At 44.9% G+C, this 24484-nt stretch overlaps 1 protein-coding gene across 4 annotated transcripts in view; it reads right to left on the bottom strand.

Annotated features, from left to right (window-relative positions):
* Positions 1-24484, bottom strand: part of nhsl1b (NHS-like 1b) — a 114273-nt gene that overhangs the window by 14057 nt on the left and 75732 nt on the right. For all 4 annotated transcript variants that reach the window (XM_084559928.1, XM_084559930.1, XM_084559929.1 and 1 more), the window contains exons 2-4: positions 7362-7514; positions 3023-3150; positions 1019-1211 (exon numbers count right to left, since the gene is read on the bottom strand). In XM_084559928.1, coding sequence (XP_084416054.1) covers positions 1019-1211; positions 3023-3150; positions 7362-7514 — 474 coding nt within the window. The remainder of the gene's footprint in view (positions 1-1018; positions 1212-3022; positions 3151-7361; positions 7515-24484) is intronic.

Here is a 24484-nt window from a genome sequence, read left to right as displayed (position 1 = left end):
CTGAAGTGACAGCAGATGAAGTGAGCTCTGACTTTGCAGCGGGGCCGCGTTAAGCTCTCGTTAGCGCCGAGATTGCAGCCATATTGGCGTTAACAAGAGCGAAAACCCACATGCTGATGTGGGATATTTGTGAGTCTTTGCGTCACTGGTTTCATTCCCAAATAATCACAAGTGAATCTCATGACAATTTTACGCCACGAACCAGAATGAGACGTGTACAGCACCGACACGTTTCGCCGCGCACAAGCGTTCATCTGTCAAACGGCCGGTGATCTGACGCGAAGTCAGCGACGACGAGCCTTGACCCCTGGATAAGCCGTCAAACCGTTTTCAAGACACACACACACACACAAGCGCTCGCTCACACATGCGTAAAGGAAGGTGAAGGTCAGTCTCCGAGAAGCGATGATAGTGGGGAGGAGACGAGGGAGGATACAGGAGAGGAGGAGGAGGAGGAGGCAGATGTCCATGAACTGACACATACAGTTTTCTTTCCCTCTGTGGATGAGTGGATAGAGTAATTGTTTTGTTTACATCCACTCAGTCTCAGAGGGTTGATTAAAGGAAGAGTCTGACATCGCTGTTGCTTAGATCTTCAATATAATTAAACGTTTCCTGGCGAAATAGGTCTTTCACGCCGCTTTCAGTCTTTTTGATGACCTGGGCTGAACACTTCATGAAGATTTGATGTTTTCCACGCTTTGAATTTAGCATTTTATGTGTGCAACATTTGCGTTTTGGTGTGAGGGAAGCTTCCCCTTCTTCTTTTTCACACTAAGAAATGTCAGAAACTTCCTTTAAGACAAACAAAACAAAATATGTGATTGTTGGTGAGATGTTAAAGCAGACACGGGGGGGATGAATGAGGCCACACTGAACTCCTTGTACATGACAACGAAATGGATTTGGGGCGTTTGTTCTCCGCTGACACTGATGACGACCGGTCTCTACTCGCTAGTGATTCAGAGACAGACTAAGAGACAGACTAAGAGCGCGGTGGTCGGGAGGTGGGACGTACCTGTGACGTTGATGGGGACTATGTCTGTGGGCACGGCCTGAGCCGCCTGCCTCATCTTCTCCTCCGGGGTGGGGAGGGGCGCGGCCTTGTTCCATACCACCTGTCCGTCGACCTCCGACGCCTCCCCTCCCAGCGGCGTCTGGGACCTCATGGAGAGCTGGGATTTGTCGTCCTCCGCCGACGAAGCCGTGGACTGGTCGGGTAAGAGAGAACAGATTAACGGGATGTAAAATAAAAAACAAGGGGTAGGTGTGGAAAGAGACTGGAAACATGATGTGGGGATAATAATGAATAAAGACAAAAGTCAAGATAATAAAAGAAAGGTGAGTGGGATAATATACAGAATATTATTTAACGTAATTGACCTAAAGCATAACTGACAGACTGTTCCGGTCACAGTGGCAGACAGGCTTCAATATATCACATTGCCGTGACCTTTAGCAGCCTACAGCGCCATAAACATGTTTCACGATCAATCAGATCCAAATGGAAACAGTCAAACCTATGAGAGTGAGCGGACGAGAAGTGGCGGGATGAAAGCCGCAGAATAAACAGCGAGGAGAGAGACGGAGAGAAAGAGGCTCACTGGTGCATTAAACCGTTGACACGCTGAGAGGTCTCAATCGAGAATTTACCGCAGGGAGGAACAGACAGACAGACAGCAGTGTTTTCCTGCAGCGTCCACGCTTAAAATCGAGCAGCAAACCAGCAATTTAGTTGATTTTTTGAAGTCGGTGTCTGTGTCCTCTAGTTTTAGTCAGAGTACACTGTTTGTCCAGAGCGCATATAATCCCAAACAAACACTGAACGAGTCAAAATTAGTTTGATCGCGTCCCGAAACACCTTGAGGAAAAGTAACAGATTAAAAAAACTCCAGTGGGATTTTATTTGTCGAAGATATAAACCTGTAGGAGCTGTTCAGAAAACGTCGCCTTCTGGCTTGCTCTGGGGGTTTCAGGCCGGGTTTTTGTAAAGCGTCTTGAGACGATTTGTATTGTTATTGACGCTATATAAATAAAATTGAATTGAATTGAATTGAAAACAACCAGCAGTAACTCCATATGTTCACTAACTTACAACCATCAGGGGGCAGTTTCATGGAAACAATACATGGATGAGTAAACATCCATGTGGAGGAGGAGGAGGAGGAGGAGGAGGAAAGGGGCCGATGTAAAGAAAGAATAATCTGGTGGCAAAGCATGCCTCGTTATTTTGGCTCATCCGAGAGCAGTGTTTCTCCTTTTGAAGCTGCTGTCAGGCAAAGTTAGGCTCAATGGCGTCGGGACAACAGGAAGTGACGGGAAAGAGAGGAGATGGGGCACAAACAGGAGAGGGGAGAGGGGAGAGGGTGGGCAGGGGGGTAAGGAAGGCAGAGATGAGGGAGATTGAAGAGTGGATGGGGTGAGAGGGACGGTTTAGAAAGAAAACAGCCTGTTATGATGTTCAAGGGTCAAAGCAGACATGAGGGGCTCCGGGTACAAAAGAGACCCTCATAATGACAGGGAAAGAACCGCTGACCCTATCAGGACCCCTCGTATCGTATGATGTGTTGTCTCAGAGGAGAGGAGAGGAGAGGAGAGGAGAGGAGAGGAGAGGAGAGGAGAGAGGATGATATAACATCCGACAAACAACAGCCCACCCCAACAACTGAGGTAAAAATGGTGGAGTCTGAGCGGCAAAATTAGGTTGAATTAGCCAAAAAAGTAAAATATTAACCACATATTGGAGGTAGAAATATTGGAGGTAAATTTTCAAGATCTAGAAAAGAAACTGTGTCATTTTAACAAAGTGGTAAGGGAGAAAGGAAAGGGATTATGTTTTATGTTTCCATTTCCAACCACTAGAGGGCAGACTGACCCAGCTTGATTCAATAGATACTACAGAGCAGTGCCAGCAGTCACTTTACAGCCACGTAGATACTGCTCTACCTATCCGACAGGTATTTATACGTTTATATATCTGCTTGCGTTTTTAGTTTGCATGCATGCCGTCGCGTACGGATACCTTCTTGTCATTCTCGTCGTCCTCCTCGTCCTGCAGGCTGCAGGTGGACTGCAGGGGGTCGGAAAACGTGGGGCCCTGAGAGTAGTACTGGGAGCTCCTGAAGCCATCTTTCCTCAGCTTGTCACATTCTGGAGAACAAACAGAAAGGCCACAAACAAACGTCAGATTCAGATTTCGTATACAGTATTAGGGTCTTGCAAGCAGATGTGGAACGATCGTTCCTGAAGCCGTGATAAAGAAAGTGACATCTCACGAGGCGCTGGTGGCAGCGTGTGGTCATTTTGCATAGTTTCCTGCACTAATCTCAAGTAATATATCACATATCACCCACACAGAAACATTCATACAAAAGATATACTGAGAGTGTCGGCCAGCAGCGCTATAGTAAGAAGACTGTGTGAAATATTTATAGCTGTGTGTTACTTGTGCGTAGTAGAATAGACCAGTTGGTTGTGCATCTGTGTGTGTGTGTTTTCCACGCTGCCAGGCGCCGCTCACACCTCTTCTCGTCACCACCTGCTGCGACGAGGATGCGATGTATGCCAACGTGTGATGTGATGGGAACAGAGATTCTCGGTGTGTGTAACCAGAGGAGGGAGGGGGGGGGTATCAGTTTCAGTCTGTCACACACAGATGGCAGAACCGTCCCTTTCTGTCTCTCTCTCGTCTCCATCCCCCCTTTTTCTCTCAGGGGACACTTTGCACATCTCTTCTTCAGATATCTACCAGTGCATCCTCTGTTTAGTCTTTTAATAGCTAATTATACCCACACTGTACTTTTTATACATCCTCGGCTAAAAGTTAAATAGTTGTGCTGCTTTAGTTGATGCTTGTAAGAGAGGAAATCTCTTTTATCGCGTGTTTTCTTTACAAAATTAATGTCACATTAACAGATTTGTGCGTCGCCTGTCTATGTATTCAAACTGAAATCTAAAAACCCTCCCGGCACTTATTCAGCGTGTGTCGCTCAGTTTAAACGCTCTTCTTCTCGGTGAATTATACACCAACGCACACGCACGTCGCCATCATGCCTGGCACCTCAGAGACGCCGCTTTGATCCCTTTTCATCCGTGTGCCCATTTATTTCCTCGGCTAATTACAGCTCATCTCTGCGGAGAGGCGCCAGTTAATGGATCCTGATGGGGCTGGGCGTACGTAGCTACTGTAGCAACGGGCTGATGTGGAAGCGGCGCGGATGATGGGATCTTATAAAAAAAAAGCGGTAATGAGGACGGTGACGAGGAGTGGGCCCGTTCAGATGATTGGTGTTGCGTGATTGGGGACGGTTGATTAAATAAATAAGCCCTGATGAGGTGCTTGTTGCTAGGCAGACGTGGAGGGGAGGGGACCAGTGTGTGACGGGAGAAGACAAGCAGAACTGCATCGTGACATGAACGTATGCACTGAATATGTAAATACTGTACAATAGAATGTAAATAAAATGTGCAAATATGGATTCTGCTTGCACTAGCGTCATTTGTCGGGAAACGACATCAAAAAGATCAGAACTTTCCTGCGAAGTTTGTCAGCAGCTGATGATAATTAACTTCCATTCAGAGTCCAATCCCCACTTTACTGCTTCGATACTCTGGGTATTATTGAGCATAACCGCGCCCAGGTTACGTAACCTCCATGATGTATTTCGACCCGTTGGCACGTACTTCAGTGACTCCCAAGCCGCCTGAAAAGTCCTCACCGCTGGACACGAGCTGCAGTCCATGTGAGTGAGTTTGAAAGGAGCAAAGAGAGGGATGCATGTTGCCATCTGACTGGCGATTGATTTCTTTGTTTTGCTTTCCGGAGCCAATAGAGGACTCGTATATGGTTATGATAGCGGCACGGGGTACAACAACTAGAGACATGTGCATGAAACCGCGGGTCTTGCTTGTTTTTAAAGTCCAAATATAATAACTCTTTATGCTGACTCTAGTTGTATCCTGTATTTTAAGTAGGGATGCACCGAATATTTGGCCACCAAAAACGGCCCAAAAGTGCGTTTTCGGTTTTCGGCCGAAAGACTTTTATCACCAAAACAACAGAGCCGAAACAGGATGTCTTCATTTTCGGTTTTCAGCCGAAAGACTTTTATCACCGAAACAAGATGGCTTCATTTTCGGTTTTTTGGCTGAAAGACTTTTATCACCGAAACAACACGGCCGAAACAGGATGGCCTCATTTTCGGTTTTCGTCCGAAAGACTTTTATCACCGAAACAACACGGCCGAAACAGGATGGCCTCATTTTCGGTTTTCGGCCGAAAGACTTTTATCACCGAAACAACACGGCCGAAACAGGATGACTTCACTTTCTGTTTCGGCCAAGAATTTTCATTTCGATGCATTTTTGGGACAGATCCCGATCGGAGTCCTTTTAAATTGCCGTTAGGGTTAGGGTTAGCATACAGCTCAATTCTGCATCCACAGATTGAACTAACACGTGAAATGCAGGTGAGCAACACTGTGAATGATTCATTACACACAGACTGACTGGTTCAAGACAACAATACACTCCTGCAGCCCATTCTCATCTATAAATTTGTCATCCCATTAATCATAGGAGATAACTACAAGCAAATTATTAACTGTATGTCTGAGCTAGTTGTGAATCACTCATCACCGAGGCTCAAGTGGACCGGACAGGTGTCTCGCCGGACACCTGTTGTCTTTCAGTTAGGACCCCTGGGGCTGGGTGGGGATTACAAGGTGACAGGATGAAGGGGGTGGGCTGAATTAATCCCACCTCCCAGGTGTTGTTTGCGTACCTAGCAACATCAATGCTGCAGGAAGTAATAGGCAACAGCAACGGTGCAGAGGTCAAACAATGGGGAGAGATAACAAAAACCAGCAGAGTGTGTGTGTTTGTGTGTGTGTGTGTGTATTAGAGCAGGTGACTCACTAACAGTAAGCATCAGATTACCACCGCCTCCTCCCCGTTTATCTCTCTTTCTCCCTTTATCTGCCGGTACACAAGGCCTAGCCTAGCATGTAAACAACAGGGATTTACTGTAACACACACACACACATATATACACCTAGATGTCCAAACACACACCTGCGGGCGTTCTCATACCCGCCCCTGAAACTGCTGTTTGATAAAAGGGTGGAAAGCACAACTTTCCCAGGACAACTTTTCTTGCATCAGCATTTACTGCCATTGCAAACTTCCTGCTCTGGGTCGTTTTAAAAAGTCGGCGCTCTGCCGTGACTTCACTGCCAGTGTTTGTTCGACAACAAGGTTTTACTATAACTGTGCCGGACAAACAGGGAAAAAAAGAAAAAAAAGAGGATCTCACACTGATGTGTTGTTGGCTAAACACGAGTTTACAAGTTTGGACAGTTTTATTGTGTTGTAGACAAACACTTCTGTTCTGTGTCCTTCGGCTCAATGTCGCCAGCTTGTAATGACAACTGAGATGAGACGATATCGCGCTATGTGTAAAAGAATATACTGTAGTCAGCTGAACATATTAAATAAAGTTTTGTGTTATATGATTTCTTTGGGATTTGAAAAAAACAGGAATTTTGTGGCCAATTAATCCAGGAATTGATGCTATACTGTACATACTGACACTGGACTACTCTAGCATATCTGAGAATTAGTGAAATGAGCCAAACTACAGATTAATGCAACATGTTCGATTTGCAGATTATTTAAAGGGGAACTACTGTTTTTTACAACCTGCCGCTTGTTTCTAGCATAAAATACTCAACCATATAACTTTTGTTTCATTTGTACTCGTTCAGGAGATATTTATATCAGCGTATATCCATATAGTGGGAGTGAATGGGGCACCGAGACGCAGCCTCTAAATAACGCATTATCTGCCACGAAACTCGTTTATTTCAACAATATTGTGTTATGATACGCTAGTGCTATTCCCCGTTGAGTCCAGAGTTACCTGTTATCATCATCCACCCTGGATGATGTCATCTCTGAGCGCTGCACACACCCGTGACAGTCGGCTTGTTTACCTGTAATTTGCTACTGCTAGTTTTTTGCAACATGGCTGAATATTTTGCCGATTCTGAGGTTGTGGACGAACCATAGCAGTAGCAAATTACAGGTATATGGATACACGGTGATCTAATTATCTCCAGAACGAGTGCAAATGAAACAAAAGTGATATTGGTGAGTAAACGATGGTATTTTATGCTAGAAATAAGGTCCAGGTTGTAAAAACCAGTAGTTCCCCTTTAAGAAACTACACAACAAGTGTCCTGTGAAATAGTGAAAGTACACCGATGGCTAGTGGCAGCATGGTTGCCCATGAGAACGTGTAACTACGCAGCTAAATGCATCCAGATTGTGTAAAAATGCTCCCAATCATATAGGATCTTTACCTCGCAGGGCGGTCTTGAGGTTGACTTTGGCCTGGCGGTGGAGGTCTTCCACGCAGGGCGGCCTGCTGCCGGGCAGGAAGACGTTCTCCTGCTGATGCCACGGAGCTGTGTAGTGGACCGTCCACTTGCTCTCCTCATCCAGGTTAGACACCGCTGCAGAGACACAGAACGGATTGATTAAGGAATTTAGTTTGAGATGAACCTGACGACAAACAGTGGTACGGCCCTAAAGCAAAGAAATGGACGAGGGAAAAAATGTAAGACAGTTATATTTGGTTTATATCCATCATTCCCAAAGAAAATCAAATGTTTCTAACCACAGCAGAAACATTTCATAGCACTTTTAAAGAGGAGTTTTCTGATCCACCAATTCTACAATGAAACCTCTAGGGAAATGGTCCAAAATACACTTTAAGGAATGTCCTCCAAAGTAATGATCAGTAACCATGTTTATATTTGCAGACGAAAAGGAAGGGGAAGGAGATTGAGGTGTTTTGTACGGAGGCGCCACTCTCCACGCCATCAACATGACACTTATCTGAGACATCGCACAGTCAGTAGGCCACACAAGTCAGAGGGGGAGGGATAAACTTAGAGGAACAAGTTGGCGGGAAACACTAAACAGCAAGGAACGCAAGCAAAGTCCTTCCAGGGGACAATAAAGTGACATTAAAAGCTTCCTATCTGCATTGAGCTTTTAAATTTCACCCAAAATCGTGAATGGAAACTCAACGTACTGTTTGGTCAGGCTGCAAGACACATTCAACAGGTCAAGAATGAATGAAAGACAAAGAAAACAGCTCTTTTTAACCTTATTCTTCTCATCTTTTCATTGCATAAAGTCCTTCTCTTGGTCAGAAATGATCAACGAAAGATCTTTCAGTCGCAGGAACTAGATCCCACGTAGCCACAACAAGTCACTGTTTTATAAACGTAATAAACACTACGTATTGGTTAAGCTTACCGAGTGAGCGTATCCAGGCCAAAGTTGGAGAACGTGGGTGCAGAACTATTTCCATTTAAGCAGTCAAAAACAAATACAGACCACTGTCTGCTCCTCAGACACTGTCCCTGTCCTCACCACAACGTGTCCATCTGACTGAGTCCAGGCTGAAGTCTGGGCAAACCAGGAGGAAAGGGGGACGGATCGAGGCAATGTGCTGCGAGGAGTGTGGAGAGTTGTTTGAGAGTTTTTCACAGGTGCAAATGAGGCACGGTGAGCGTGTGTTGTCGGGGGAAGGACAGGCAAGCCCCCGAAGGTAACGAGTTAGGGCAGCGGCCCTACGACTGCAAATGGGTCGTTAAAGAAAGTGTGAGACAAAGTAACTGCTTTGATATACAAGATAATGTGTCGACTGTGGCCGCTCCAAAAGAAACTCTGTGTGTGTTTGCCACCAGTAAAGTGAGTTAAAAGTAGCTATACAACTGAAATAAGAGCAGAAAACTTTGAATTCTGCAGAAATCTGCGACCTGGGACACCTGGGAAGGGTTTCAAACCTGCACATTTGTTGCACGCTAAGCCATGTTGGAGTACAAGTACCATGCAAACACTGCAGGCCTTGCTCCAACAGGTCTGCTCTCTCATGCTGTAACAGTCACACGGGTGGAGGAGGTTATGCAAACTGCCGGTCACTGTATTTTATCTACTCACCGTGTTGTCATGCTGCTTGCAGCGTGCATGCACTGGTCTGAGTTTTCAATCAAACACATCACGAGGCAAAACACGGACCTGCTCGCACGCCGATCAATCAATGCCAGAGTGTAGTTTTAAATGTGAAGGTTACACCAACCGAGCCGGTGTGCGCCAGCCGCTCGCAACAAGAGACGATCCTTGAACCAGCTCGTCTGGCTCAAAGATAAAAATTTACATACTCCATTTTCAAATTTCCTTACTCTCCCACACACACTCAGCACAGGTAACCACCCCACCCCCTACACACACACACACACACACACACACACACAAGCCTCCTTTCTAACCGAGGGGTTTGAATAGACCTCAGCGAGGCTATAGGCAGACCAAGGACATTGGGAGTAAAGGACACAAAGCATGTATTGTCCCTCTGCATCAGTCTCCACATCAGGCCTTTCAGGGCCACAATACCCCCCTAGCTCCTCAACACACACACTCACACACACACACTCACACACACACACACACACACACTGGACTCTGGCGCGAAAGAAGCCTTTCAGAAGTCCACTAATCCGCCCCTGTCCACTGACGTCCCGGCTCTCCCTTCGCTCTTTAACTAACTGAGACGAGAGAGAGAAAAAAAACGCTCCTGAGAACTTTGAATGAGGCCACAAGGAGCATCAGGGCTGGAAATGCAGAGGCAGCATTACAGCGATCAGTGCACACACACACACACACACACACACACACACACACACACACACACACACACACACACACACACACACACACACACACACGGCAGAGCTGTGGTATTAGACACTATGATCAATAACTGTATTGACGATAGCCATGTTAATCCTGATATGGAAAGTGGCATATATTCAGTAGTCAAATGTCAGGTGCTAATCCCATTGATGGATTATTTTTTAACCTTTGACCCAGTCTTTCTCCTGCACGTTTCTTGAATTTAATTTCATCAAGAGCCTTTTAGTTGCCGGGTCACACTGACCACAAGTATAAAAAAAACAAAAAGGTGCTAGACTGCAGTTAAAGGCCAAGGTGCTCAGGGGAGAAAGGCGACGAGTACAGAAACGCTGAAGTAATCATTAACGCTATCACCTCCGCCTTCACTTAAGCACACAGAGGCTATAAATAAACCACAGACTGGAGTCTCCACAAGCGGCTTGCCCTGCATCAACCAGGTCTTTGCTACGTCTTCACGGGCTTATAATTAATAAAATAATAGCCTCGCACTATCAGCTAATCGCCTCAGCCATAATCCGCTGTACGCACACGGCACAAACACCTGATGACGCCTTTGATATGAAAATAAAAGCTGCTCCAAGAAGAAGAAGGAGGAGGAGGGATTTCTAATCGAGTTGACTTGAAGTTGTTCCAGCCGTCACTTTTATATACGCTCGCCGGGGTCATTTAGTGCTAATAGTTGTGGAGTCCTGGCCCGGTGGTTACCTGGTAACAGGGTGCAACAGAGGCCCAGGCAAAGCAGAAGCGTTAGCTGTCGTCCAGTTTTATATAAGAATGATTGAGGCTGGTGTGTGTGTGCGAACACTTTTAGATCTGGAAAAGTCTCGACGAAGCGACTAAAAGTGTCATTTAGGTTAGTTTAAATCACAGGTGTCAAACATACGGCCCGTGGGCCAAAAGCGGCCCGCCACAGGGTCTAATCTGGCCCACAGTGTGAATTTGCAAAAAGTACAAAAATTACATAGAAGACTGCAGTTTTTTTTAAAATGAAAATAACTGTTAGCCCTAAGTTGTCCACTGTTTCAGTAAGACACAACACAGACACCCAGGACTAAACAACAAACAGCAAAGTGTCCAAACTGCACTTATTTTACTTAAGAAATGTCCTTTTTTAAAGGCTAGTTTATCAACTGTAAACATTCTCCTAATTTACTTGTTCTTTTTTGCACTAACACAAATGGAAAAAATCAGGAGCTGTCGTTACTTATAGGTTATTATCTCACTGGTCCGGCCCGCTTCAGATCAAATTGTGACTGTATGTGGCCCCCTAAACTAAAATGAGTTTGACGCCCGTGGTTTAAATGAACGTGAAGCTGTAGGACACAGTAATGCAAAACAGTAAATGCACGGCTTTCTGTTGTTGTGATAAAAAGAAAATGGACCAAACTACTTAAAAGACACATGAAGAACCAGCTGTGAAAACAAGAAAGAAAACATCTCACCCTTCCTTTTGAAGTACTTGATTACAGATTTTAACGAGGTCCCGATAAAGACCATTATTCCGGTTCAGTGTAGCCAGTGAGGCAAAATTTTTTTAAAAAAGACAAATAAAATCCAGAGAGGAGACGGGACGAAGGCGTTGCTGGAGCTCCTCCGCTCACATTCTCACCACACGGCGACTCGGCTGGGAAGTGTACGAGCGTCTACTACGCTGACAATAAGTCTCTGCCCCTATCTCTCTCTCTCTCTCTCTCTCTCTCTCTAAACACACACACACGGTCCACCACTCCCCCCTCAGGCAGTCCTGTCCTCGGGAGACACACACATACACACACACACCCAGCAGGAGGGGTGTAGGACCGGCCCCTCTGCTCCTCTGTGCTTTGGTTACCAAGGAGTTCTGGCTGCCTTTCCCTTTATTTCTCATCATCAGTCATTCTCTCGCGTCGTCCGTCTTCATCTCCCTACACTCCCTCTACTTTAATCAGAATATAGTTCATCTTTTTTTTATTAGAACAAACAAGTATTCTGCTGAGAGCATCACTACTCATTTACATCCACTCTGCTCTCTTCTTTCTTTCTTTTTTTCCTCACGTACTTTTTACCCAGCTCTGAAAAAAAAAAAAAAAGAAATCAGTGCCTCCTCTCCTCCGCTGCTACGACAGACTCATCTGGGGAATATTTATGCATCTAATTAAACTGTGAGCCACCCCTGCAGAAGCACCTTGCACATCCTTGGAAGAACAGGGCGCAGCTTCTACCTGCGTGCAAAGTGCAAAACAGGGAACGTAATTAAAAACGGCCTGTCACACTAGTAATTTTGTACATTTTGTGAAAGCCGTCTTCCCTTTATGCGTGATCGCCGCGTGTGTGCGTGCACATGGCCACCGAATCTGTGCCGCATAAATATAAACCCCGCATACAATCCTCCCATTGTCCGGTCCGCTCACAATCTATCGCACACACACACACACACTCCTGCAGCCACCCATTCAAAATCGCACACACACACACAGAGCCCCTCCTTTTTGTGAACGTATTTCATTTCAACCCAAATGGTTGAAGAGTGGACAAGGGAGGGAGGGAGGGAGGGAGTGTCTGTATGTGTGGGAGGGAGGGAGGGATGGGGCTGCAACAAGAGCTTGAATGGGTCTGCAAATGATCCTTGAATTTGTGGGTAAAAAGGTTTTCCCCTCCTCTCACCGGCGCCCTCCTCCTTTTAGGCTACCTTTTGAAGTGCTGTCTCTACAGTTTGAGTTTGTCTTTGGGAATATTTATTCATGTTTAGCAACATTTATTGTTTCAGGGCTGTCGACTGTACGCAGGCTGCGAAGCGTCGGATGCTCTCGTCCTTGAATCTTTAAACTCTGAACGCACATAAAAGTGTCTGCGGAGAGTTCAACGTGAGTTCGACCTGTTTTTAGATCACGCTGCGGAAACATATCTCATGTAAAGCCGACGTAACCAGGACGATATGTGTTGTAATTTCAAAGGACTGTCTTTAGATCTATGTAACCTCAAACATTAGACAACCCCAGTGTCAGACAAACTTTAAACTTGCGCCAAAATAATCAGGCACTTACATTATTATCTGATATTAGACAGGCACGAAACTAAACTACGACTTGTGTGTGTTTTATGTGACTGTAAAATGAGTTCTGGACTTTTTAAACTAGAAGAAATCATCAATATAAAGATGTATGATTGAGATTAGGGAAACGGTGACTGGAACTTTTCAAAATAATCTTTAATTACAGCCCATTTTAAACACCAGTATTGATGAAGGTTCAAAACCAAACCTTCCCCCCGTCTGACGGGCTTATAATTCGTACCGCTTGGCACGCGTACAGTATTAATATAATTTATGCACACGCGAGCCCGAGCAGCATCCCTCGTTAAAGAGCCTATTGTTCTCAGGACAGTGTCAACACACACGTACAGAGTATAGACAGACAGGTCTGCGTCTCTATCCGCAGAAGGAGGGCTTCAAATCTAGGCCACCTCCTGGATTAGGGGCTATCCATTCAGTCAAATGTCCTTCCGCTCTTCCTCACCCCCCCCACCACCACCACAACCCCACTTCCACTCAGACCAAACAATATCAATCTTTCATCTGTTCAAACTCCAAGCAGCACACGAAGGAAGTGTACTGACTCAAGAAAAAAGCCTATTTAGAAAAGCAAATATAAGAGATTAAAGGGCAATCTCACCGATAGTAGCCACAGACTACCTAAAATAATCCTAAATTGTAATCCTTAGCTAACATCCTAGGACTATATGTATCATAATATTAAAATATGATTTTTATTAGCAAGATTTACAGGTAATTACTTATTTGTTTGGTTATTCTAATTAAAAACCAAAAGATTTTCAATTTATTATCCTAGAAGAAGACAAAAAAAAAAGGGACAGTGCTCTTAATATAATCACTATTCCTTCCTTATTATTCCGTTGATGACACTCTCAACCTAATGAAATGTTCATTAGCGTGTTCATCCCTCTGGCAAAGACATCGATGATCTCTTCTTGCAATACAAGCAGCAGCAGCAGCAGCAGCAGCAGCATGTCGTAACGTGGTGATAAGGGGAGAAGGAAAAAGGAGAAGGAACCGGGAAGTCGACGTCGTAATTAAGACTCAATGACAAATGTGGCGGAGCGAACGGAGGGAGATTAATGAGGGACTCCTGCTCTTGCTCCCGTCACTTCCCTCCTGCTTTCTTTGTCTCCTTTTCATGCTCCATTTTTTTATTTAACCTGACTGCAGAGGCAGCTGCACAGTCTCCTCCAACTTTTAATTAATGTTTTAGACCGTGATGCAGATTTTAACCTTTCAGATCCACCTCTATCATTGCTCAAACACCTTCCCCTTCTCGTCCAATGTCACAGTATGTCACACACCTACAGAGACACACACTCCCTCAGCTGGCAGCTCTCAGCTTTTATTTTTCTAATTGGACTTATGAACACAGAGCTAAGCTCACCCTCTAAAACCCTTCAACTCCACCTGATCTGTTAATGTCAAACCCCTCTTTCCTTCCTCCCTGTCCCAATCCCCAATTTTCTCTTCCCTCCCTTTCTCCATTTTCTTTTAAACTCGAGCACTTTCATGTCTGCTAATGTAACGAAGGCTTTATTGATTCTACGCTCCCCTCTCTCCCCTCGCTCGCCGCCCTCTCTTTCTTTTCATATTCTCTCTTGTTCGGGCTCTGACACCTTCCTGTCTCTAGGTAGAAAACCCGTGAGGCAGTGATAAGGAGGTAAACAGAATTTCTTTCACACATGAGAGTACACAAAGAGGATGTGAATGGATTCAAACAGAGACGGGGTTCAAGGTTTGAACCCATGAACTTGGAAAAGGTGAACAAAAGGTGCTCCCCAAGGCACACAACCCTGATTCCTTCTGTTTATGAGCAGTGCAGCATAAACGGATCATTTGTTTTTCCAATTCATAATTCTTAATAACTCCCAAATCACTCTAAAAATGTGGCTGTTGTTAGTGTTATAGGCGATTTACACTTCAATTTGACGCCACAGCGATGGTGACAGCTGTGATTGGTCCACTCGGTAGCAGCATGTTTCCGCTTTAGTATTTCTGGCTGCCTCTCCATCTCAAATTGGATGGAACACATCGATTAAAGGTTAACTGAGGAGGTTTGGAGACACAAACGTTTGTACGACTCGTCTTCGGTGAAATTTCGGCGAAAGTTTCAGTCGCCAGTGTTGAAAGTGAAGCAGAGAAGTAGGAACAAAAATTAACCCGACTGGTTAAAAAAAAAGACACAGCATCGAGTAACATCTGGGTGGCGTTTTTACAGAGCGAGCCAGACTGATGAGCGCACAAGTATAAATGTCATTTTGACAGATTGCAATTCACACCCAGACCACTTGGTGGCGAGTGAGCATATTAACTGGCTTTTGTCTCTCTTGATTAGTAGTGTAAGAGTCGGTTAAGAGTCGGTTAAGTTTCGTTTATCTGCCGGTCGAGTGGGTGGCTGCTGACTCTCGGTTAAGCAGGGATCCACGAGCAGCGGTTACGAGTCGGTTAAGTTTCGTTTCTCTGCGTATTGTGCTTAATTGAGTGAGTGTCTGAGTGCCTTAGTTTGCTCGTGGTCAAGTCGGGTAGTACGTTTTGTTTTTCTGCCGTGTGAGATGTAAGATGTTTGAATGGTGCTGTTTATTGATTATATATCAATCAAACGTGGTAGGACTCAACTGAGCCGGTTAAACAGACTCTAGATTCATGATTCTTGAGTTGGTTATATGAGCTGAATCTTCTTTTTCCCCCGCTACTGAATATTATTTAAAAATGAATGAAAATTAAATGCTATTGAATATGTCATTGTTATCATTTAAAAAAAATTAAACTGACGGGTAAAAATAGGTGACAGACACCTATGACCTATGACAGACAACGAAAAAGTCTAGTGCAACCTCTGCTCTATACTCAAACTTTCACACACAAAACATAAAAAAAAAAGATAATTAAATATTTTGCCTGATCAGTCGTTACAGACTGGTTTCTCTTATTGGTTATAGTTAAAATGTCATGTCTGGATTTCCGCAATGTTTAACAGCAGATCTGTAAACAATCAAATTATAAAATAATCTGCGCCGAACCTCAGTTTCAAGCGAGATCCAGACAAGATTTCTCCAGTGATTGTTGGGAGGCTTGAATTCTGGGATAAATCATCCTACTTCTACCGGCATAACAGCGGAAATGTTTCATATTCATACAATATCTGACTAATGAAGCGTAAAAGTGGAAACACGACAGCTGAAATCTTTACGGCTCAAACAGGAAATGAACCAAAAGCCTGGAAAATAAGCGCTTCGACGTATTTCAACCTTCTTTCTGCTCTTTTCTGTGAATGAAACTCCATAATTTATAGCATGTAGAGCAACACGCCGGCTCTATCTGGTCCCTTCCCCCTCCTTTCATCGCTACATCGCTGTGAATGAAAGCGTAACATCAGGGGGTCAATGGGAATCCGATCGCTTTGGTGTCCTGTGAGATATAGAGCAAGATATGAATAATCTATGAGTAGAGAGGGAGGCGGACGTGAGGTATGTACAGACGCTGAGGGGTTGAAAATGTAAAAGTGCTGATCAGTGCAATGATATTTGTCCATATTCCTGACCAAACCTGTAGAATAGCCCAGACTGGCTGTACAGACGCCTCTCACAGAAATAGGGCAGTTGAGCAAAAGTTAAACTTTAAACTCTCTCCTGAATAAACACCAACTCTCGCCCAGAAGCCAAGGTGACAGAGAGGCTAGGCTGAGTAAACAAGCTGTGATAACTGTTTTTCTGCCGCTAATGATTTTACCATGGGGTAAAGTTCTCGCGCATCACACACACAAATAAACTCCCTCACTCGCTGAATGACCTTCCTGTGACACACCAAAGGCTCCCTCTCAGCCCTCCTGTCCGTCTCCGTCTCTCTTCTCGCTTTCTTTTATATTTTCTTGAGCTTCAGACAGAGGTTACTGGGTAAACCAGGCCTAACCCTAACCCTATCCTCCCCTCCTCCACCCCTCTCGCGGTTCTTTCCGTCTGACCTGCTCCATTGAAGCAGCTGGGATGCCGTCACACACACACATATATATATAGACACATGCGCCGTATGTATTAATTAATGCAATCTCTCCGTGAACCACCATCTAAAGACCAGCCCCTCTACAACCCAGTTTGCGGACGCCAAACCTCTTATTATTCACCGAGAGAAAGTTGATGGTGTTCAATGGGCCAATCAGCTGTGCATTTGCATAATTGCATCCTGAACGTGGCGCCTTTAAAACAAGTCAGAATTTAGTGATGTGTGTGTGTGTTTGGTGGGGATTACTTGTCTGTGTGGACATTTTACACTAAAAAAAGAAAGCTTTACCAGCCTTTTTCTAAATATAAAAATCAAGTTAGCGTTGTGTGCACGCCGGATTATTCTTCTGACTGAAAGGCTGAAGGGGTGGGGGCCTCCCTCTATAGGCCGCTCCTCCTTTGTGATCCATGAGAAAAACCTCCGAGTCCGAGGGACGCCCTGCAAACTACTGAGCCTCCACACACATCATCCCAAACACAATCAGACCCCCGTTCTTTGTGTTCGTTTTGCGCCACACAAGCGTACATGTGAGCATATAGCACCAGCCTTGATGTGGTGATATATTTGTGTTTTCTGTTCTAACTCAGCTTGATGTGCAAGTCAGAGAGATGCCTTTGACAAAGGGCAGCGCGATACTAACGAGAGGGGGAGAAAAAATGGAGATGGTATCAAAGGCAAAAAAAAGTCTTTCAAAAATAAAGAAGAAAGAGAGCGGGATGGGAGGCAAAGTTGCAATCCACAAAACGAAGGACTCTTTGATGTGGCGGAGTCATTTTGCTGAGTGGCGATGCTAGGCGGGATAGGAAAGCCGGCTTTTAGAGGGACAAAAGGAAAGAGGAGATAAAGGGACACAAGAGAGGACAGTCAGGGGTGGAGGAGCAGAGAGAGGAGCTGGATGGAGTGTGAATGCAAAACATCTACGTAAGGCTTAAGAGACACGCAAATAAAAACAGAGGAGGCCCGGCAGGCTTGGCGGTCATGCCTGATTTTCACTCCCTCTGCGTCCGACCCATGCTCTCACTACTTTTATATTCAGGATGAAAGAGAAATTAAGTTGGACAGGACATGTAGATGATAGACGCACGCATGTGCTACGAGGATGTGGACAAAAAGGTGCACTGCAGTCTCTTCTGAAACATTTAGAAAGTTAGCAAGACGAGAAGTTCCAAAAAGAGATCGGCTTAAAGCTGGAAAAGCCCGAAACACGACGGAGGAGGAGCGTAACCGTTAAATCTGCCCTTCCTTTACATTCGCTGAACAAAAAAGCGTTTATGGCCCGATGTAAGCTGCAGCACAATAACGGCGGGTCACTCCTAGAAGGTGCACGCCTGTTGAGCTGGGACTTTTTGTTTACGAGCAGGTTGATTTGTACACTTGAGCTTCAGGGGCGTTTAAAGAAGGTGGCAGCTTTGTTGCTAACTTGAGATGTTTTACGGCTCCCGTCAGAGCGGATTTGTAGCTAAACGCCCGTTTCCTCCCTGGCAACAGAGTTTTAAGTCTAATGCGATCTAACCCCACTGGTCTGTCAACCCCCCCTGCAGTCATCAGGACAATAAGATCAAACTGAAACAGGCCTGTTTAGAACTGGAGGGTTAATTTTTAGCCACTCCAGCCTCATGAATTATGAACAGCAACGTTGGTTATACACATTGACTGTATATAAAGATAGACTAACGCTCCGTGACATATAGGATTCCCAAAAAGTGTTTCTGAAGCTTAACGACTGTGACGACGGGCGTTGTCAACTTGGCTATACCTGACTCCTCCCAACTCCCAGCAAATTCAAAAATGTGAAACCAAACACCTGTTGCTCAAAGCTACCACACCCTTATTTATGCATAACTTTGGATCATGGTATAGTGTACACCAGGGGTTAACCGAAAACGGTCAATGACGGAAAAATCTGAAGGCCATCCGTCATTTTGACAGATTGCAATTCACATCCAGACCACTTGGTGGCGAGTGAGCATACTGACTGGCTCTTGTCTCTCTTGATTAGTACTGCGAGAGTCGGTTAAGAGTCGGTTAAGTTTCGTTTCTCTGCCGTCCGAGTGAGTGGCTGCTGACTCTCGGTTAAGCAGGGCTCCACGAGCAGCGGTAAGTGAGTGAGTGTCTGAGTGCCTTAGTCGGGTAGTACGTTTTGTTTCTCTGCCGAGTGAGATGTAAGATGTTTGAATGGTGCCGTTTATTGATTATTTAACAATCAAACGTGGTAGGACTCAACTGAGCCGGTTAAAGAGACGTCTAGATTCATGACTCTTGAGTCGGTTATATGAGCCGAATCTTTTTTCCCACCGCTACTGAATGTTAATTAAAAATGAATGAAAATTAAATGCTATTGAATATGTCATTATTATCATTAAAAGAAATTAAAGTGACGGGTAAAAATGGATTATGACGGGTTTTTATGACCCTGTCAGGCCATAAACAAGTTTATTTCTACGGTAAAGTTAACATGGAGGTCAATGGGGACACCCTCAAGTGGTCATTTGAGGAACTGCATTTCTTGGCGCTTCCCCTGTAAGATCTAACCCTGCTGCTGAAATACAGCCTCACACAGCTCCTTCGTTCCAAACTATCTGACTTAACTGTTTTCACATGTGACACATCGGGTTTGTATTTATTTGTCTGGTCCCACGGGGGTGAACAGATGTGGCCGCCTTCAGAGCACGTCCAACTATTGACATCGGCCTCGGAGTCGCAAAACTATCACTTCAGCACTTTTCTACCCATTCAATTATTTACCTGCACCGCCTCCTCTCAAAATACTGACTAGGCAGGTGTAAAACATGTCTGACATGCTACTAAAAAAATAATTTCCCAATGGAAACCTTTGTCCAGCCGCTGGTAGTGTAACATAAAGACCGACCTCTGGCAGCCTGCGGATTACATTAAGATCCATTACCATGCAGCCAAGCCGTCTCCATCATATTGACTCTAGGTCCTTCTCACTCTCCAGTGGATCCTCAGAGGACCTGCCACATCAATAACCACAAAGCCTAAGTGTGTTTGTGTATGTGTGAGTCCAATGCATGCTGTTAAGTCTCCGTGGCCATGGTTTGGATGCATGAGTGTCCAATGTGTGAACGCGTTCCTGCAGCAGTTTCTTCAGTATTTTCATTATTGTTTAGTCGTTTCAACCCTCAAGGACACGATCTTGCAGGTTATAAGACAATAAATGTGCCTAAAGTATATATGCATGCAACCATGAAACCACACACGTCTCAATGCATGCTCATGCACACACACACACACACACACACACACACACACGGATGCATACACACAGGACAATATGTTCACTGCCACACTGGTTTCCTGACCTAAATCAACACCAGGCCTGTCTGCTCCTCTCTCCTACGGGCCTATGTGTGTGTCTGTGTGAGTACGCAATCATTAATCCAATTTTATAATTAACTTCACACACAAACACAACACCATAAACCTGACATTGAACGCACAGATGAAATGGAGCGCCTGTAGCAGTCCACTGTGTGTTGCATGTGTGTTTTTACAATACTGGGCTTTTAACTTGACAACTTAGTCAAATGAAAAGTGGGATGTGATAACACCAGATGTCAAAAAGCTGGAATATTATTGGCTTTAACGAAATTATACATTAATATTACGCCGTACGTTTTAGCCGAAGGTGATTTACCGCCTCGAAACGAAAGCCTGTGATAATTTTTTTTTTGGTCTTTTGATTTCACAGCTGTACACGCGATCTTCCAGTATCCAGTAACATGTCGCCTCTGCTGTTGCCATGACCCCCACGCTGAGCTCATGCCGCTGACGCGAGGGTCTTGTCTGATTTCGCCACGGAGGCTCAGAGACAGACTGAGCTAATTTAGGTTAAGTGCCTCCAGTAGCTCAAGGGCACAAAGCAACAAGCCACCTGGGGGCTAGCCTGTATCACAGAGAGGAAAGCCGAATGTGTATATCAGGCGGATGCAAGGACGCCACCAATGGGAAGTGGGTTAAAGTCATATCGGATACAGTGCATGTGTTCATCTACAGTTCACAACTGACGCTATACTGTTTGACCCATTTCCCACATTGTGTTTTATTTATATTATCCAATCGACTATCATGACGCAACCAATTGACCTGTGACCACAAACTAAGGAAGTGGGCAAGACAATCAACCTCGGGGCAGTGGCGTAACACAGGGTTTAGATTTGAAGCCGGATGCAAGTTCCGGTGACAGGCATCGATTGTTGCTGTTGTGTTAACCAATATATTTACAACATGCACGACTGCACTCAACTCTTGGCTCATCAGGGCTCATGACATCGATGCAGTCCGTTGGGACTCTAGATTGCTGTGAGTCATGAAACCCAGACACACCTGCAGTCTGCATACTTTGATCAGGATGAGCTGATAAGTTTACGAAACTTGGCAATTCACACTTGGCAAGCTAAAATGAGTGTCTGCAAATCAATGTGGGTCAGTAAATACAGGAAGGAGGTCGACTCGTGTAAACATGTGTGTAAATTGCACAGCAGTGTTTCTCACTGCTGTGCAATTTAACATGGGACAATGGCACAGTTGGCATTTTCTAATAGCCATGGTAATGATCTAGGACAGAGGTCTTCAACAGGGGGTCCGCAACCCCTAGGTGGTCCGCGGAGGTACTGCAGGGGGGGTCGCGAATTATTTTTTCCATTAATTTAAATGTCTTTAAATACACATATACATAAGTAGGGGGTCCCCGCTCCATCTCTCCATCAGTTTGGGGGTCCTTGGCCTGGAAAATGTTGAAGATCCTAGATTATAGGACAAGGCAAAAGTATACCAGCACAAATCTTTGAGCCTTGAGCAGACCATCGGCCAGTCAGCTAATGGCCAGGCCACAGGAGACGTAAAACTTGCAGCGTATGCCTGGTAGCACCTCAAGATCAGGGTCAGATCAAGTTCCTACCACAAAGAAACCGCCCCAGAGTCCACCTGGGGCCGCACTACTTCCTCTCAAAGGTCTTGGTGTGGTTGCAGGTGTGATCACTGTGTTCACACTAGGGATGCACCGAAAATTTTTGTCTGAAAAACCAAAAATGCACTTTTGGGCCATTTTCGGCTGCAAATTGCTGTGGTTGTTGCTTGCACGCGTTTTTTTGTTGATAAAAGTCCGAAAATTTTTGGCCGAAAAAACAAAAAATGCACTTTTGGGCCATTTTCGGTTGAAAATTGCTGCAGTTGTTGCTTGCATCATCACAACATCCTGTTTCGGCGATACATTTTCAGCCGAAAATGGCCCAAAAGTGCATTTTTTTGTTTTTTCGGCCAAAAACTTTCGGACTTTTATCGACAAAAAAAAAAACACGTGCAAGCAACAACTGCAGCAATTTTCGGCCAAAATTTTTCGGTGCATCCCTAGTTCACACCTGCCCTAAACCCAACATCGAGGGGTCAAACACACCACGTTTTAATTTGAAATGACTAAATTCTCAGCTGAACCCATCTAAATCCCCACAGCACGCAATGCGATCCAACTAATTAATTTTCCCATGGCAACTTACACAACTAACAAGTTGGGAGAAATGACCTCAACAGTAACAGCCGTGACCTTTCATGGTCTGTTAGCAAACTGTTGTCCAGGGGACGCTGTCTTACATCACATCTATGTCTTTGTTCATCTCTTTTTAAGTCATTGAATGCATAATAACTGGTACATTTAAGTGTGTAACAAGTCAGAATGTCATCTATAAAGTGAATCATCACCAGGGCACTATGATCCAAAGTTTACGAGACCGATACAAGGCGCGTCATCGTCGTCGTCATGTGATATTTTACAAGTCTGAGTGTTTTCAGGTCAACACTTCAGCTGGGCAGGAGTTCACCAGCACTGGGGCTGAAGTAGCAGGGAGGTACTTCTACATAAATGTTGTAGTTATGCAAGTCTAACCTTAGTATTAGAGGGAGTGCTTTGTAATCCTAGGGTCAAGGCAGAGAGGGTTAAATATGTCTCAGGACGGGCTTAGTGATCAGAGGATGACGTGGATCAGTATCATCCGTAAAACACACACACACACTGAGATTGGCGATTTCATTGGTCTTCTTAATCAGATGAATTATACAGACGTGTGCTTGTAATAAGCCTGGGTTCCTCCACTGTTAATCCTATGTAGAGACCTCGTCTGGGGAGGAAAAAAAAAGAAGCATGACCCCCAAATCCACTTAACCCCTCCTTCCTTCCTCTCTCTCGTCTATCAATCCAAACCTCCCCCTTCTGTCCCATATGACCAATAATGGATGGCAGCGTGGAGGCTTTAATAGAGAGCGCAGGCCTCTCTTCAGTGGCGAGTGCGCCCTCTTAATGGGCCCCGAGAGTAAAACCAGCCTCACTCCCTGATCAAATAATCCCGGAATTTAAGGCCGCCGTTATTTCAAATTAAATTCCTCTGTCGTGACGCCTCGTGTGTCTCTTTTTGGTGCAGATAAATGGGAGTGCAGCGCCTGACGGGCAATTCATTCAATCCTAATTCTGTGTTGTAATCACCATAATATGTTAATTTAGCTTTTTTGTGTCGTTTTCTACGCCGACGATGCACAGGTGAGCAACTTTGGCGCCGCGCTTTCGTCCTCTGCTGTGTTAGTGTGCCACCTTGTGGTGAGTACGAGGAACAGCTGATAAAGATTCACAGCAATCTAGGAATTTAGTTGCCACAAAAAAAAAACAACAACTACAAATAAATAAATTAACACCGTCATTAGGGAGTCCTCCCCCTGTGGTTTTACATGCACATAAAATAGTTAGAGCTTCCCATTCTCTACTTTCTAACCCTAATCCATCTACGCATGTGGTGTGGAAACCCCCTCAAAAAAAAAAAAAAAAAAAAGAGAGATGTTGCCATGGCGAGGACAACTCATTAACAAGGCAGATTTAAAGAGGCTCTTAAAATCACTTTCTCTCCCCTCTTTCTCCTTTTATAATCAGTCTCTATGGGGGGACATGAGCTTTTCAGAGTCTCGGCTTTGCTTTCCGAGGCTTAATGCAGCCTCCAGCTGACTGAGACACAAATGAGGTCTGAGGCTGTAGGTGAAGGAAGGCAAGGAAGAGGGAGACTGGCGCCGGGGGGGAGCACACTGGAGGAGTGGGGGGGGGGGGGGGGGGGTTCGAGGCTGGGAGTTGCAGCGGGTTACATTTTGTGACTCATTAATGTAATGAGTCCAGAAGAATCTTTGTGAAATAATAAAAAATGACTGCTCGCCGTGCATCGCCGAAGTAACTGGCGACCAAATAAACAAAACATATCTTGTTAGGATGACAGGAAAATATTGTGAACCATGCAGAAGAAGTCAAGAATAGAACCGTGTGTGTGCAGACGGGGTACAGACCGGTCAGTAGGGCAGCCAGGGACAGAAACCTCAGACTGCCAGACTCGAAGCAGCATGAGGTGAAGGGATAAAAAAGCTCCTTCTAAATAGCAGCGCTCATTAAAGAAATGGGCTGTGACTGAGGTCGGCGCGGCCACGGAGTACTTAAATGCACTTTATCCTGCACTACGGCTCAATTAGATTTGTCCAATTACTAACAACAAGGCCGCTGTGGAGCGGCGTAAAGAAGCTGTCGCTGAAGTAAACACAGGCCCGGATTAAGATCTTGAAAATCGGGTTTGTTACCAAGATCTGTTATCGGAGCGTAAAGACAAACTCCTGCATTCATTATGGTAATTGTTTTTTTTG

Source organism: Chelon labrosus, assembly GCF_963514085.1.
Source record: "Chelon labrosus genome assembly, chromosome: 14".
NCBI classification, from domain to species: domain Eukaryota; kingdom Metazoa; phylum Chordata; class Actinopteri; order Mugiliformes; family Mugilidae; genus Chelon; species Chelon labrosus.
The sequence above is the reverse complement of the archived record's forward strand: the minus strand, read 5'-3'. Positions and strand labels throughout refer to the sequence as shown.